Source organism: Falco punctatus (genome assembly GCF_963210335.1).
Source record: "Falco punctatus genome assembly, chromosome: 7".
In the NCBI taxonomy this organism is placed as follows: domain Eukaryota; kingdom Metazoa; phylum Chordata; class Aves; order Falconiformes; family Falconidae; genus Falco; species Falco punctatus.
In genome coordinates, this window is record NC_137587.1 from 38342425 (window position 1) to 38359636 (window position 17212).

Consider the following 17212-nt stretch of genomic DNA (forward strand, 5'->3'; position numbering starts at 1 on the left):
TGGGCTATAAGGAGTAGAGCAGTGGTACTGCCTAAAACAAACCTGGAATTTGACATTGGGAAAGATTTTCCATTTAACTCCTTTCTTAATAGGGTAAGAAAACCTTTCAGTAACACAATCTGAGTGTTAAAGTGGTCACACTTGGCTTCTGTTTTATTTTATGAAGTCTGGCATTCTTCTGCTCCCCTATATGCGTGACAGCTTCAGGCATGCATCTGTGTGACCGTGACTGAGTGCTGCAGCCCTGCATGATCCGTGGGATTTATCTGGGGTCCGTTCCTTGCACAGACCTTAAGGAGTTAGGTCAGACCAACACCGCTATGTTATTTTTCCCCCCATTTTATTATCTGCTTGCCTCCTGCTAACCCCTTTCTTGCAAGCTCATCCTCGCAAAGCAAGCCCCAGCTCACCCGACCCTGGTGTGATCAGCGGACCCTCCAGCTCGAAGGCATCATCTTCACATTGATCATCCAACTTCTTCTTTTTTTTCTTTGATGGATCTCTGGGTTTCCTCAAAAGGGAGAGCTCTTCTGGATGCCTGATGTCTGGGGAGAAAATGGACCACTTTTATAAAGGCAGGATGGAAAAAAAGGGGAAAAAAGAATATCTTCCCATTAGAAACAATATCCAGCAATGTGCAGTATGTCCCTCGGCTGATACTCCTGCTTTGCAGTGGTTAAAAATCAAGTTGAGCACATTTTCCCTGCAAGCCTGTCAGAAACAAACATGGTCCTTGGCTGGAGAGGTAACACAGCATTTGGGTAAAATGCAGAACTGCCCAGGCACAGCCACTCAAATGCAAATATAAGCACCGCCAGAACCTGCAACAGAGCCTAGTACCATTCCCACCCATTACCGTAAATATTAATATAAAAAAATATATGTATTAATCAGCATGTAACCCCCTATTTAGGCACCTAGGCAACAGGCCAGGTACTCTCACTTCCATAGGAGCAATCCAAGAGTTAAACCATTTAGTTACACCTAAGACTGGAAATTTTAGAGCCTGTATTTAAGGCACCCGCTTTTTAAAGAGATCTTGGCCGAAGTGTTTCCTTTTCACAGCAAATCTCTCCTATTTCCCTGCCCAGAACCAGCCTGAAAAACTTCAAAACCATGTTATTTAAAATGAAGAGCATCACAGCGTGTTTGTGTTTTAAGCCATCGGAGTATGGGGAGCTAATGAAAAAGAGAATTTTAGGGCCGTTTCCCACTAAGGCGGTACTCTGAGTTTGCTTCTGCCTGCTGCAGTCGCTTCTAAGTGGGAAGGACCTTTCTGGGAACGTGGAGCCCACCATCCGTCGTACCACTGAAACCACAGAGGAACTAGAGGGGAGTCAGGAGTCCCTCGCCGGCACTGCAAAAACCAAGAGAGGAGCAAAAAACCCTCTCCATCTAAACTGTCCTCTGTCGATATGTGGGAACTGACCTGGAAAAGCATTCACCTGGGCACAAAGCCATCCTATTGCAATGACGGAAGGCGGTCGGACAGCTCTGAAGTACAGCTTGGGTTGGAAAAGAGATTATGGGTCATGCTTGAGCCTGGAAGGAAGAGTTTCAGAGCTCTCCTCTGCAGCTGGTCGTCCACGTTCAGCTCTGGTTTTTCGCATGTACTGCCTGAAAATGCTCAGCTGCAGGGAGATGTGCAAAGCTTTGCTCCTGGGATGCCCTAAGGAAAGCAGCCCCCAGACCCATCCCGGCTGTACGTCGAAGCCCGCAGCTGTAGCTGCAAGGGAGGTCAGGAGACAGAGGACAGGGAGCTGGTTGCGCTGCAGCCAGGCTGTACTTTTCCCACCGAGAGGAATGCTGAACGAGACAATAACTCATTATTCTAACAAGGAAAAGTTACAGGGCTCATATCTCACCACCACACTGGCAGCAGTGGGAGTTTGCTGTACGCTCCCAGGCGCGGGATTATAATTAAAGCTGGAATTTGGTCCCCAACTTGTGACCAAAGGGGACACATCCCCATGGCAGATGTGACTGCTCCAACTCACACCTGCCCGCACCAGCACCTTTTTTTAGTGTAAACAAGCAGGGAAACATCACCCTGGCAGCCAGGCTCTGCTCCCCACTCGCCCCATCCAGGGACACACTGTGAGCCGATGAACCCAAAGTGCTTTCCCACATTTGTCAGGGGATGGCTGCCATTACAAACAGTACATTCCAAAACTTGGGTTTTTTTTAAAAAAATTGCTGAAGCACGGCTTCCCTGACAGGTCACATCCCGGGGTTCACCTCCCTGTTTGTAGACACAGTGAGCACCATGGGGTTGGCACACGGACTGTCCCCTCCCGGGGAGGACACAGTGACAGCCTCCCCGTGATGCTATTTTAAATAACCTGTGCTTTTCCCTTTATTTTTTCTGCTATTTTAAATAACAGCCTGTGCACCACCCCTGCCATGCCTGTCGCATTTGATGGATCTGACTTTAGGTGACAGCCAGGGATAGATCCCGCCAGCCCCAGCATTCCCGAATCCAAAGGTTGGGCACTTATGGATTTAACCATCTGCCATATCGCAGGTCTCCCATTCCAAACCTTCATCTGGCACAGCTTTAATTTAAGCTTTATTTTTATTTATATATTTATATCTATTTATTGATCTAATATTGGTATTTTTAACTTATTTTTATATATAAGCCTCACTTAATTTAAACTTGAATTTAACATTGATTTATCATTACTACATACACATCGTCATACTTAAAGCCCGTCTCTGTACCACTAACCAAGAGTTAGTTTCACTGCACAACGTTTTGACCATTTCTAGCAATAAATACCTACAGTATGAATCCAGACAGCTCTACGCATTCCCATTTATCACTGCCAGCTTACCTCATGGAGAAAAAATCTGCTGGGCCAACCAGGGGCATGCGCAAGGGACAACATGCAGCATAGCCTAAAATGAGGAGTTCCCCTGGTATTTTGCTAGCAAGGTTTATACTCTGATGTTTATTTATGGTGCATTAGCAACTGATACAGCCTCTCCGCTGAAATCATTCAGAGAGGCCAAGAGAAGGGCTCCGGGCCAAGCTCGGCTCCTGAAAGCAATCTGTTGGAGACTGCCCAAAGCTTGACCATCTGATATCAAAGCGACTTTTTATAGTCTCTCAGTCGTTCATGACGCTATCGTCAGATTACAAAGGATACAGGCAAGTTTTCGGCAGCTGCTTCAAAACAGCGCATGGCTGTGGGACATGGCAAAGGCAGTGGCATCCCTGCGATGCCAGAGCATGCCCACTCCCCTGCAGCCGAGCACGTTTCCCATTGCTAAGCTGCAAATTTCTCCCAAACAGCCGTCTGCTGGATGTACCCTTGTCTCCCGAGACTTTGCAAACCTACTGAAGCCAACTGAGGGCTGCAGGGGAAATTAAAAATAAAGCTGGCTATGCTAAAAAGCAGAGAGAAGAAAAGCAGCAGAAGAGCGACACTGGTTTTTACCTCCCACCCCAGAATTAGAGAAAAAGTGAGAAGCAACTTTGCACGTTTCAATCTTTCAGTAAACTACTGATGAAAAAAATGTTTGCTGCTGCTTAATAAGCATACAAAGGGTCTTAAAGAGTGTTTTGAATGGAGCTGGGCTTGGCAAACATGGTGTTTAGTTACTGTAACTAAAGCAGAGCCTATCCCAGGATGGAAGGGCTTGCAGATGGTAGGGCTCCAGTTAACTGGAAACCGGGACAAGGAACTGCTCCAGAGCCTCAGCCCCTGTTTTCTGGCTATAACAGGAAGAGAAGAATCCAAAAGTATCCAAGTGGTGCAAAAAACTAAAGTCTTTTATACAGGTTTGGGCTTTTTACGAAGTCCCACTGTACCTGGAGGAGCCCATTTGCTAGAGTTGTTCACCTGGGGTAAAACATCTCCCCAGGGCCCCAAATTCCCACTCAAAATCCTTTGTAAATTATTCCAGCCACATTTTCCAGCTGAAGCCAGGCTGCTCCTGCCAAAGGTCACTTTGAAGGAAAAAGGGTCAGTGAAATGTGGGTGGACCAGGAGAAGTGACCATCTAAACAAGGCTGATGTGTTGACTCTTCAACTGATGGCGTTGGCCAGGGCTGTGTTTGCTTTAAAAGAGACTCCTTGTCTGTACACACAAGACAGATGGCACTGGCAACGTCTACTAGAATTTACTGTAAATGATCCTTTTAGCATTTTATTTCTATTTATTATGCAAGTGTGTGAAAACCCAGCTATCTGGCCCCTTACTGAGCATCTCCAGCATTGCTGGTGGCAGCCACCAGCAGAAACCATCTGTGACAGTATGTGGCGTCCTCCATACAGAGGGGAGAGCGCCCACCAAAAACTGGTCCAAAACTATTTTTCAGCTGGATTTGAGCAGGAACCATTTGTATTTTGACATCTCCTCTAGCCCACGCTGAACCAGCTGCAGCTGATCCCTAACATTGCTGAGCTCCATGTCCATGTCCTAGCAGAAGGGCCTCATCAAATGTAGGGGATTTGCAACCCAGAGAGGTGGTGGATGCCCCATCCCTGGAAACATTCCAGGCCAGGTTGGATGGGGCTCTGAGTGACCCGATGGAGTTGCAGATGTCCCTGCTCATTGCAGGGTGTTGGGCTAGGGCCTGTAAAGGTCCCTTCCCACCCAAACCGTTCTGTGAGTCTATGATTTTATCAAGTGAGGGAAATGCCCTCTGGTGAGAGGAGCACACATACATGCATTTCATGGGAGGCATTTTAAAAACATGACCGGGAAGGTGGCTTTCAACCTCCAAGAGAAATTTTTCCAACTGTTGGATGAAGCCATTTTACCCTCTACACCATCTTCTTTTCCATTTGCCTGCAAGAGCCTACTCGTGCCTGTGCTGTCTCCTGCTGAAGGCAAACCCTTGGCCTTTTTTCCCCCGTGTAATCCCTCATTTCTCATCCAGCCACTGCCCAGCTCCCCCAGCCCAGCTGTGCCCATTTATCTCCCATCCAGAGAAGAACAGCAGAGCTGGGATGAAACCCTCCTTTCTTCACAGGGCACTGCACCAACCACATGCAGAAAACTGGCTTTAAAAAAAACCACACCTGCCTTACAGGGTGTGAAATTCACAGTTTATGCTCTTTTGCGTTAAATTCACCAAGTATATCTTGCAGCTGCTGCGCCTTTAACCACCAAGGTGTATTGTGATGGGAAAGCAGTCACGGTCAGAGATGGGACTGAAATTCATGTGTCTCAGTGTGGAAGAAGGGGTGATTTTGCTGCTTTGTCCTGATCCAAGATGCAAGGTCCCCAGATCCTGCCAAGCAGCAGACCAAGGGGTCAGGGGGACACAGTGATGATTTTTGTTCCCCAAGGGATGGGCACTCACTCCCATGAGAAATCAGATTTGTAGTTTTCTTGCATCACCTACATACACAATACAACATTGACTGGAAGGGCTCTCTGAGCATGTACTGACTTCCCCAAAAATTGAAATTATGGGAAATCACACTAGTTTCACAGTTTTGGTAGACAAGGAAATTAATGCTCCACAGAAGCTCTCTCAGCATCCATTTTCTACCCAATTTCTGGCTCCCTTAAAAGGCTAGAGGGCTTGTTTGCCTGGTTAGCTCTTGAACCATAAAAACTCCGTAATTTTACTTGTAGCGCAGACAGCATTTAGGGGAAATCCTCTCTTTAATGCTGATCCAGTTACCCTCCATCAGGAAATGTGTTTTGAAGTGGGATATCTCTGCACTGGATCACCACTGTCTTGAAGCAATGACTCATAAAAATTACAGCCTTTGCGCATCACTACAATGATTCTTGGAAAAATGAGACCTCAAGTCCCATTTCTCTCCCATTTCAGACTTAAAAAAAAAAAAAAAAAAGTATTTTTCTTTGGAATAAGTGATCCTATGGATCGTGTTTCACAGTGTAAATTTACAGAACTGAATATCTGACTTATCTTCAACATAAATTCACTCGAGATAAATTTTCGCAAAACAGACCAGAGGCAAAAAAAAAAAAAAAAAAAAGGCTTACATAACTTTAGACGAGCCTGGAGATAAGATGGTGCTTGTACCGGACACTGGGCAGTATCTGATGGTGGAGGGTGGAGCAGGTCCTCACCCCCTTCGCACAGTTTACTAGGTTTGTACACCTGCCTACATTCAGAACATTTTATTATGGGTTCTTCACCTGCCCAGGTGCTTAAGTATTTATCTGGGTAAAAGCCAAGTTCCCCACTTGCTGCCCCAGGCCACACAGCTAGGACATCGCATAAAGCCTCCTGAGATGCCCAATGCGTGCCACAAGCACAGACCAAACTGGGGCTGACCGTGGCAGGGGTTTTGCCAGAGCCTTCCCTACGTCAGGGTGGAAAACCCAAGTACCTATTAACTTGCTGACTTGCTGTCAGAGCAGTGATGTGCAAACCCACCCAAAACCCGAAATCAGCGGGGTTTGCATCAGCTGACAAATCCCATCTGTGCAAGTGGTACCCAGAGCTGAAACCAGGCACCACTGTCTGGGACAGACCCAGAAGAGGAGGAATATGAGGAAGCAGCCAGTGGTGACGGAGCCGAGAACTATTGCAAGGATGAAAAAAAGGGCCATTGGAGAGACAGAATCAGCAAATGCTGAATGTTTGCATTTTTTTTTCTGCAAGTAGGACAAAATCCTGACTCCAGTTATCTGGATGCTTCTCAGAATATAGCCAGTACTTCAAGCCTTGCCCCTGAAGTATGTGAACTGCAGCTAAACTCAAATTAAACTCAATTAAATTAAGCACCACAAACAAGAGAAAAAATACACTTACACCCTCTGCATCAGACCATAAAGAGCAATCGGAATAATCTTAAGGAAGGCAGTGGCACTGGGTTTGTCAGCATCTCCTAATGTCTTCAGGATGAAAGTCTATTTAAAGGGTCGCTGTCAACAGCAGAGTAAGGAAGAAAAAATTCACTGACTCACACGGTGACATGCAACCTGATGCTACTCGACAGGCAGAACAGTGGCCGGGTTGGGGAGGGGGGAATAAGGGGAGTATTTTTCCATTTCAGACACTTTGCAATTAAATCTCATTATTTCCCTTACACCAGTTTCTGGTATTCATCTGGATCCTACGCAACAGCTGCGGCTGAATATAGGCAAGCAATAAAAGAGGAAAATAGCGAAATGAAGAAGTTGGCAGCAGTACACTTGGATCTCACCATTTAAAAAGCTGAGTACACTGCAATTTGGCCGACTCTCTAAATGGTAAGATTTCCTTCCACACCCATCCCCTAGACATATTTAGAAATAGCTGTGCTACTGCCAAACCTCTCTGCTTGTGGCAGGAAAAGGCTGCAAACCCTTCATCTGTATTTCACTGTATCTGTCTCCACACCGGTATGTAAATGCCATCTCCAAGCATCTTCACGACGTTACTGAGCTGTACCACGAGATGCTGGAGTCACTCCCAAGTACCTGCCTGAGATGCGCACATGCATCTACCAGGACTCCATTTCAGCTCCACTAGTTTAGGAAAAATGCTACTTTACCAGCGGGGTGTGAAGGAAGAAAAAAGGGTTTGAAGAGGTTTGCAATGGTGAGGAGTAACTCCAGGCAGCTTTGCCTCCTGGAAAGCAACCATGCCGGGGCTGTGGCTCTGTGTGCTAACAGGCACTGGCAGAGCCCTGGGGATGCTGCGCATCTCAGACTACCAAAGGGTTTCAGTTTTTGGGGAAAAAAAATAAAATAAAAGAAAGAAAAAAAACCACCAGTGGCTTTTTATAGAAGTTTTTTTGGCAACTGGGTGTGGAAATATTACAAATACTTCAGAAGTCAGAGGACGTTCTGTACTGGAGCAGAGACCATTTATAAAGAAAAAAAAAAGGTAGGGTCACATTCGGCATCTAGACTGCTGGATGGTGTCACCTTCCTCGGGCTGGGCTTGCATCATGCCACTCCCAAATGCCACCAACATCTCATCTCGGGTTGCGCTGGGTGGCTGAAGGCTGAAGGCAGGAAGACTGACTGTCACTTCCCATCAGTCACACAGTCATGGGCACCTCATTATTTTGGGGCAGGAGAGGTGAGGGGAAGCAGCCCATCACCCTTGTGGGACTCTCCGCACCCCACACCTCCTTCCCTTGCCCCACAAGCTCCTTGGGATGGGACAACTTTATGCAAGAAGGGTCCCCATTTCATGGCGCACCTCGCTCCTGGAGAGCTGGGGACTGGAGCAAGAGGGGATATGGGCATGGAAACTGCTGCTGCTCACCACAGGATGCTCTGCGGCCTTTGTTTTCCAAAACAGGTGATTAATTCACATTAAGCTCTTTGAGGATTACTAGGCAGGAGCTGGGTGTGATGCCCTACCAGCCTCTGGGGAAATAAACCCCACAAAAACCTGAAGGGAATTTCTTCCTTTTCCACAGCCTCAGGGTGGGTAAGGGAGGGAGTAGTCATGAATTTTGGAGTGCTTCCTCCCAGAGCTGCCTCCTCCCAGCTCCTGCACCACATCCCCCTCCCGGCTCCCACCAGCATCATCCAGAACAAACCCTGCTCCTCTGCTCAGGCTGGAAGGTAGCACAGGTCCCAAATCTTCACAGCCAGAAGAGAAGGATGCAACCTTTTATGCCATCACAGCATCTCTCCTCTCCCTGCAGCTCCACAACACACACTGTTTCCCCACGAGAAGTAGCATCGCTGCAGCAGGAAACGCCAAGGCATGGGAAAAAACCATCACACTCACATCTTGTTGTTTGCTTTTCCTCTCCCCCATGCCCACACAGCAGCAGCAGATCCTCCTTGGAGTCCCCTACTGCTCCCAGGACACATGGAAAAAAAATTCAGGCAGCAGCAGGAGAAAAGTGATCGCTCTAAGGGAGCAGCTTAAGGGCATGAGCAAGGCGTCTGCTGTCCTGGAATCAAACGAAGCCATCGTGGAGGAAAAGAGGATTTTTCTGTTTGTTATTATTATGTAGGATGATGGGTTAGTGGGAGCTCTGCAATGGAGCCACATCTCCTGTCTCCCCAAATCCCACTTTGCAATGCGGATACTCCCACCCACACCAGTAAAGCGTTGATTGCGGCCCCATCAAACTGCATTTGTGTATTTGACAGGACTGTCCGCTGGGCAGAAATATTTCCCCAGTGGGATGACGAGAGGAGGGGGCATGCCATCCCAGCCTTCACATCCTGCTGGCAGGCAGGCAGGCAGCACAAACCCGTGCTGCTCAAAAAAAAAAAGAAAAAAAAAAAAAAAGGTGAAGTTTTACTTTCTCTTTCTCTGGTTTTTAATTGCAGATCAAAGCTGGCCCTTCAAGCCTTCACTGCCTGCCAGCAGCTGCTCCCGGGCAGGCTTCCAGGCCACCCTTCGGGTGAGGGCTGCCCGTCTCATCCACCACCCTGCTCTTCTCCTCCTGCCCACTCCTGCCTGTGCTACCACAGGCAGGGTCAACTCGTGCTGTTAACCCTCCCGACTGTGCCTGTGGGAACTGAGGGGCTGCAATCCAGGGACTGGGAATGAGATTGTGTTTTTTTCCGGCTTCGCACGACCTCCAAGAAAGCGAGGGATGTGCGAGTGGCTCCAGCATCTTCCCACAGCCACCTCCGAGCTGCCCCCCAGGAGCCGCAGCCTGACCGGTGTCGAAAGCTGCCCTTTGCAATAACTCCACTCTGCACAAGAATAGAGACTTTTCTTTAAAAAGCAACTGTACGCTGCAATGGGGACACCTCTGGGTACAATATAAAGGGAATATAAGGCACAACCCTAAATAATCCACTCAAGTGTGTTCCTGCCTGTGTATAGAGGGTTTTATAAATGCAACCAGCTAGAGTCCCGGCAACATGAGGAATTACTTAAATTACTCATTAATCATGCCATACGCTAAAATTACTGAAGTGTGTAATTAAATGCTCCAGGGGCAAAGACAGCAAACACTTACAGCCAAAATACGAGCAACTCACAAGCACAGTTTTGTCGGCTGGACGTTGGCCACACTGGACCCTAACTTTAGAACTCAGGGGATGTGCAGAGACCAAAACTATGCTGTTAGAGCAGCGACTACTTCTTTCCCCTTGTGCCTTGAAATATCTACTCAGTTTTCCTTAGGGAGACAATGAGCATGATTAATACACGTTAGGAGTGCTCTCTGCACCAGCCTGTGCAGAGATGCTGCGGAGGGCAGGGGAATATAAATGGAGAAAAATGGGGCAGCCTAAACACTAATCTGGGGGGGGGTGGGACCAGAAAAGTGAAACAGGTAGGTTGGGAAAGTGTTAGAGCACAGTCTGTACAACCCTGAGAAACGGTTACGTTGGAAAAAAAGAAAAATGCAAGCTCCCCAAGCCAGGATGACCCCACCATCCTACAGCTGCTCTCATTTTTGGCAAGCTGCCACAGGCACCGAGGTGCAGGCAGATATCTCCCATGCCTTCCAGGAATGAAATGTCCTGTGCAAATTCAGCATGACACCCTCAGGATGATTTTGCATGGTAGAAAGCAGCAGCCCCTCTTGCCTAGCAAGTGTGTGACCTCCCAGCCGAGATTAGCTCCTGCCTCCATCGTCTATGCTCAGCACCAGGACCCCACACTTGAGGACATGTCTGACCTATGGCACAGCACCAAGGTCACATGCAGAGGAAGAAAGGGCAGGCAGTGATGGGCATGTGCATGGAGTGGGTTGGTGTTTGCCCTGAGGAGCTTTTGGATCATACATACACATGAACTGAGAAATTCCTGGGGCAAGCACCAAACCACATATGTATCTCTTTCCACTGGGAAGCTCCTCCCTGAACCACAGAGGCATTTGGACACCTATATTTTTTATATATATATATTTTTTTTTTTTTAAAAAAGCAGTATTTGAACACATATTTAAAGATATAGAAAATATACATCTGTATATTATATCTAATATATATGGTATGTTAGATATTACATCTTTCACATGTACCTAAAAATTAAAAATAAAAATATAGGTGTCCAAATACCTCTGCGGTCCAGGAAAGAGCATCCCAGCCCCTCCAGCTCCAGCACTGCCGCCTCCCCGCATCCTGATCCCCCCTCCCCTCAAGCCAATAAAAAGCTGATGTGGCCGCCTTCCCCATAGCTCTGCTGAACATCTGGCTCCCAGTAAACATAAAGACAAGGGCTAAGCAAGATTTAATCGCTGTATTCGGCCACATACTTTCCATCTGTCCTCAAACAGCTTGGGCTGGTAAGAGTCACTAACAGGAGAGTGAAGTTTCCAGCAAAAATCCTGCTTTCCCCAAAGCTGGGAACATTTATTTCAGTATGGATGCCATGGAAGGGAAGTCAGAACGATCTCCAACAGATGTGTCCTGCCTGCCTGCTGCAGGGAGCCCCTACCACAGCTGGGCTGCAGCTATCCGAGCGGCTTTTTCCCCCTCCACATCTTTAAATATTAGCATTATTCTGCTGGTTTGTTCATAAATACACTGAGGGACCTGGAATTGAATAAATAGCTGCTTCAGACCCATGTAAGGTTCTGATTGCTCAGTGGTCTCAGCGAAAGATCTCTTGTTATGTGATTAACTGTATCAGAATTTCCTGACATGACTCACTGCTAGAAAGATTCATCAGCAACCAAGCAGATGCTTGTGACCTCTCTTGTCTAGCATGACAGTAAAAATGGCAGTGGGAGACCGGGGGGAGGGAAGCAAAATCGACTCAGAAATAACGCTGGCTAAGCCTTTTCTATTTTAAGGAGAAATTGCCCAATATTTATATTTTTAAAAAGACCCAGGAAAGAAATAGCAAAGATTCATAATCAGCTATATATACCGACCTAACCACAGATGCACTGGTGGCCACACCGTAACACCACACGTACAGCTGAGCTCTTCCTGCCTCACGAAACAACTGGGTCAGCCAAGAGTAACCCTAGCTGCTGCTTTTTGAGAGCAGAAATAGATTTACTATGTCTGAGGTCAGGTTGCAGGCTCCTTTCGGAGGTGAGCAACCAGGAAGGATATCAGTATGGAGCCCGTGCTGAGCACTTATCCGAGTTCCTTGGAGCAGAGTTATCTCCTGGGTGGTTTTTTTTTCGGGAGTGGAGAAAGAAGCACTGGGTTTTGGAATGAGAAATTTGTGAAGAGAGTAAAAAGTGATGCACAAAAGCAGCAGCCTGACAAAAGCCCTGTGTATCTGGTAGAAAATGATCCACCCTTTCTTCTGGGGCTTCTTCTCAATGTGGGAAAGGAGCATGGAGTTGAGGAGAGAGGGAGACTCGGTTCCTTCCCTCCACCAGACAGTTTTACAGTGAAGCATCATCACTTAATCTCTAATATGATTTTCCACTGGAAAGAACCCACGGAGCTGGCAGGTTTCCTACTTCAGAGTTTGTTTTTCATCTAGCACATAAATTTGCTGAAAAAAATTACGACCCAACACCAGCAGCTTTAACATAAAGCAGGGCTGCTACTGCCTCGCCTAAGACAAAACCGGGAACAGTCTTGCTGCAGAACAGAATTCAGCACAGAATATGTATTTCTTCTTATGTTTCCGGTACAATTGGTCTCATTATTTATCTGCACATAAAAGGTTAGATTCACAAGGGAAAGAGAGCGGACATCCAGGCTGCTTGGTGCCCAAGTGACTGTTGGCTGTCTGAAGCTGGAAAATACGCGCGATTTAGTAAGTTTATGAGACAGCACGTGCACTGAAGCAGAGGCAGGAGCCAAAGCAAACGACAACCTCCCCACCGGTGGCTTTCGGTACTCGCTACTTACTGAACGTTTTGCAGATGTCAGAAACTGCCTTGAAGACCCTGTCTGAGAAGTTGACTTTCACCTTGACGTACTTCATGTTGGGCAGCTGCAGGCGAAGCAGCTTGTGCTGAGGTGTGAACTGGAGCTTGGCATCAGCCTGTATCCCGTATTTGTCCAACGTCCAGTGTGTTTTAAGGAGCCAAGTTTTCTTCTTTTCCCACCACAGCGCGTGATCAGACCAGTCTTTCTTAACATCTAGAACAAAGAAACCATTTTACCAGTTAAAACTAGGACCAGAATTAGCCTTCAAAAGACAAAAGCTGAAGTTGAAATGCATTTAAGTGAAGAGCAACTATCAATCCAAAAACACTGACGGCCCTCTTCAGATACAAATAACTGCTTGTATTCAGTAGCATCCAGAAGCCACCTCGGAAAGTACGGAAGAACCCAAGAGGAGTAAGAATGAGACACAACGTGTACATGGATCGCTCAGCCCGACGGTGATGAAGCTGGAGTGTGAAACCAAGGGGGTCATGAATGACCTGACACCTTCCCCAGGAGGGATTTTGCACAGATTTTCAGGTTAACCTCAATTCTTGGGTTTCCTCTTCCCCACCATATCAGACACCTGCACTACATGAAGACAAGTGCAGCCACCTCAGCACACACAGAAAGCAGAACTAGAATGAGGTTTGCAAGAAGAATTAAATAGAAACACTGTGTCTCCTCCAGGTCTTTTCAGTATCTAGAAAAAACCCCAGGAAGATTCCCAAATCAAATGGAAAGTTACTTCCCAAAGGAAAACCAGTGCAAAACCCAACAGCCACGTCTCCTTCCAGCAGGGGTGTAACCATCGGGGCTTTGAAGGTCATGTCCAAAATGGGAAGCATTTGGGGAACCAAAGCATGGTCGTAACTCCAAAAGACAGCTACCGCGCAGTATTTTCCCTAATACATGGAATATTTTTTGCTAATACTTGCCCTGCTCTCCCCACAGCCCCCTAGCATTCCCACAGAGCATCTTCCACTCTGACAACCACTGGCCAGTGTTAACTGTGCAATGTTCCCCCACCACACAGGAGGAAGGGAATGGTTCAGGTGTTGCAGCTACATTTTGCAAAGCTCTGTTTAGCCTCTGCTTCCAAAAATACAGACTGGAGGGTGTGTGTGTGGGGGGGGTGTCAGCACCGATGCCGACAGCCAAAGCTCTCATTTCAAATGAAAATCCCAAGTTTCCGCAGATTGTCATCTGGGCAAGCACACAAGGACCTCAAGGGGCTGCAGGACAAGCTGCAGGGACATTTCTATACTTGATACTGCAAGTGATAGAGTTACCAATAAGTTTTGAGCTTATGGACTTTGTATGAAGATTATTTTAATTTTCATAATAAAAAAGAAGCTTGAAAGCAAACCAGTGATACAATAATTCAGTTTTCAGCTCCAGATCCTCTTGTGATCCTCTATTCCTACCATAAAACATCAGTTTCACCCAAATTAAAACTGCCACCTGACGTTTATCACAACGCCTCCTTTCTCCACCCCTCGGCAGCGATGCTCGTGCATCCCAGGGCACCAGCCAGAAAGCCAAGGGCAAACACAGCCGAGTCCAGGGGGCACAGCCCCAGGAGACCCACCATCAAACAGGCTGAAGGTATTGAGGAATGTACTCCAGAACCAACATCATGATTATCCCCATGAGCCACATCTGAACTTAATCAAGATGAGAAAGATGAGAACAGTGTGACAAATGAACTTTTTTCTGTCCCTATCTGAAAATGGGATCTCAAGCTCCGGGTTACTGAGAAAACCCAGCAGAAGCTTTTTTTTTCTTTGAACTCCTGGTCTAATGGCATAATCACGCAGCCATAAAGTGGAAACGTTCAGCTAGACTTTTCAACAGCTTTGTACAATCAAATTAAACAAAACCAAATATAGAAAAGCATGCAAACTTGCACAAGCCTTGGCTACTCTCAAAAAAATCTGAGAAATCATTACAATGGACTCTGGTAATGAAGTCCAACTTCTGCCCTACTGAAAGCTGAACAAATTGGCACCGAAAGTCTTGGGAGGAAGAAAAAGGCATTTTGAATCACTAACATTTTTGCCTAACAGAAGGGGATTTGGGTTTACGCTGCAGATTAACCTTTCAGGCCATGGCACAAATATGCACAGCATCGTCTTCTGGCCAGAGAGCAATTAACACTTTGAATTAACAGTGAGATGCTGGCTATAGCCAGAAAGGTAAAGGTCTGTGGCGTGGCTGCCCCACAGGGTAGTTACATATAAAAGAACTTGGCAAATGTTTAGCAGCTGATTTGTGGGGTTGAGTTTAACATGTTGACAAGAAACCTTCAGTGCTTTGCAAGGCAGTGGGTGCAACCCAGGGCTCAGAGCAATTCTTGCATGCCAGGGAATGCCAATTGCCTGGTTAAATCTGATCAAAGGTTTATAAATCTTCACCAGGGTCCCAATTCACAAGTTACTGATTTGTCGGGGTTACAGCTTTACGACAAGGGTTATTATTTCAGCTCAGTCTTTTCCGATTTACTACTGTCAGTCACAGGACTGGCTGTTTCTTATTTATCAGACCCCAGTTAAGTCACCGAGCACTGCAAGCTCATTTTAGAGATCCCAGACCTCAAATTCAAAAGGTTACTACAGGTCCAAAGCCATGCTGCAAATCTCAGTGGAGGTGTCTGCAGATCAAGAAGCTTCTCTGAGCTGTGAAATGCAACTTGCACATCCCTGAGCTGCTCTTCCCAGCCATGAAGTGCACCAGCCTTACAGCGATGCTGTTAGGCAAAGCAGAAATGGTCAAAGCCGGCAAGCATTCATCAGCATCTCAATCAAAGTAAACAGCAAAAGAAACACGCTTGTTCAGTGGGATGGGAACATCCACCCATATTAGTCTAAATCAGGCTGATTCCTGCCTATGGCACAGCACAGGAAGAGGAACGCCAGGATTTAGGTGTCCTTAGTACAATAAAAAAGCATCTTCCCACCATGGTCATCTCGAGCAAAGGAAAGCACAGAGGGAACCCTGGAAATGAGCTGCACACACCTGCTAGGGTCACAGCAAAGCATTGGCACAGATGTTCTGCTTCCAAGCAAAGAACCTGCCAGGTGACGCTGAGGAGACGTGGAGGATGGAGCTGTCAGCATCAGCTGGAGCACGGGCTGGGGACAGGGAGCTCCAGGAGCCCAACCCCAACAGCAGCACCCACGGGAAAGGGAAGCACAGAGCTTCCTTCCCGGCATCAAAAATAAACCTCGCTCCCTGCTTCCTCCACCCCCACACACAGCCTGACCTGAAACCTCAGCTGCTGGGAGCCCAGGAGGGCTGGGGAACCCAGATGTGATTTTTATTTTTTTTTCCTGAGGAAGAACTTGGTTTTGCATTTGCCTCCCAAAACCTCACCAAGAGGCAGACAGGCAGACGGGTGATGCTGAGGACATTTTGTACAGCAAAACCCACGAAGCAAGCTCGCTGTTCACCTTGAAAAGCTGTTCAGACTGTCCTGCAAATGCAAGAGGCATCTTAAATCATCCAGACAGCTGCAGAGACCTCTGCGAGGACAGAACATTGAGAGAAGAGGTGAAGGGCTGCTCAATAAAGTGTTTTAAACTTCAAACATCCTTAGCTTTGAATTCATGCCAGTGCCTCGCCACAGTCACATCACACCAGCTTGTCCAGCGTTAATTACAGTTGCAGATTTTCATTCCCACAGCTACCACTAAATTCACATCTAGAATTAAAGTAGCAGAAAGTAAGCCTTAATTGAGATGCACACAAAGTGTATTATTTTGATTCTGGGCCTGCTCTTGCACAGATACACACACACACACACTTACCACTTCAGCAAGAAAGCTGAATTTCCTTGAGGCAGCCGCACCCGCTCTGCCTGATGGCCCATTTATCCCAGAGGCCAGCTGCTCCAAACACTTTCCCTTTGCCGATCTGTGGCTTTCTAAAGTCCCTTTTCTGCTCCTTTCCTGCAGCAGCTATTGAACCTCCTTTCTTCAGCAGCATTACTGTCACTTGGCAGGCTCTCTGGGCAAGCTTACGACTCACTAGCAGTAGGATACAAGCCTCCAGCGTTACATAAACACTGTATTTGCCTTGTTATTTCGGGATATCCCCTATTGCAGACGGGCTCTCCTTCCATGCACCGCTCAGGACAATAGAGCCCTGATACGACCAAACAAACCTCTTTTCTTCCTCCCCACCCCAGAACACGGTTAAACTCCACTAGGCTGATATTTGGAGAGCTGGAAACTCCAGCATTGGCGGTCCCTACCTCTGGGCAAGGCTACCCCGGGGTAGCACCAGTTGCCCTTTCACACACACATCCCTGATTAAATCCACGGGACAGCAAAGAGCCCACGAATACCTCCACCACCCTAACACTGAAGGCAGATTATAAAAAGCTCCTGCATAAGCTTCAGTAGGTACATAGGGAACTTCTGCAAGCCTGTCTGGTTTACAATGTGCATTTTTGTTTGAGTTTTAGAAACAAAGATCTGCAGCTGAAGCTGGCTTCCCTACAACTCTCTTCACTTTA

At 47.0% G+C, this 17212-nt stretch overlaps 1 protein-coding gene across 4 annotated transcripts in view; it reads right to left on the reverse strand.

Annotated features, from left to right (window-relative positions):
* Positions 1 to 17212, reverse strand: part of FERMT2 (FERM domain containing kindlin 2) — a 52421-nt gene that overhangs the window by 19386 nt on the left and 15823 nt on the right. For all 4 annotated transcript variants that reach the window (XM_080394403.1, XM_080394405.1, XM_080394404.1 and 1 more), the window contains exons 2-3: positions 12673 to 12906; positions 411 to 545 (exon numbers count right to left, since the gene is read on the reverse strand). In XM_080394403.1, the coding sequence (XP_080250529.1) occupies positions 411 to 545; positions 12673 to 12906 (369 nt within the window). The remainder of the gene's footprint in view (positions 1 to 410; positions 546 to 12672; positions 12907 to 17212) is intronic.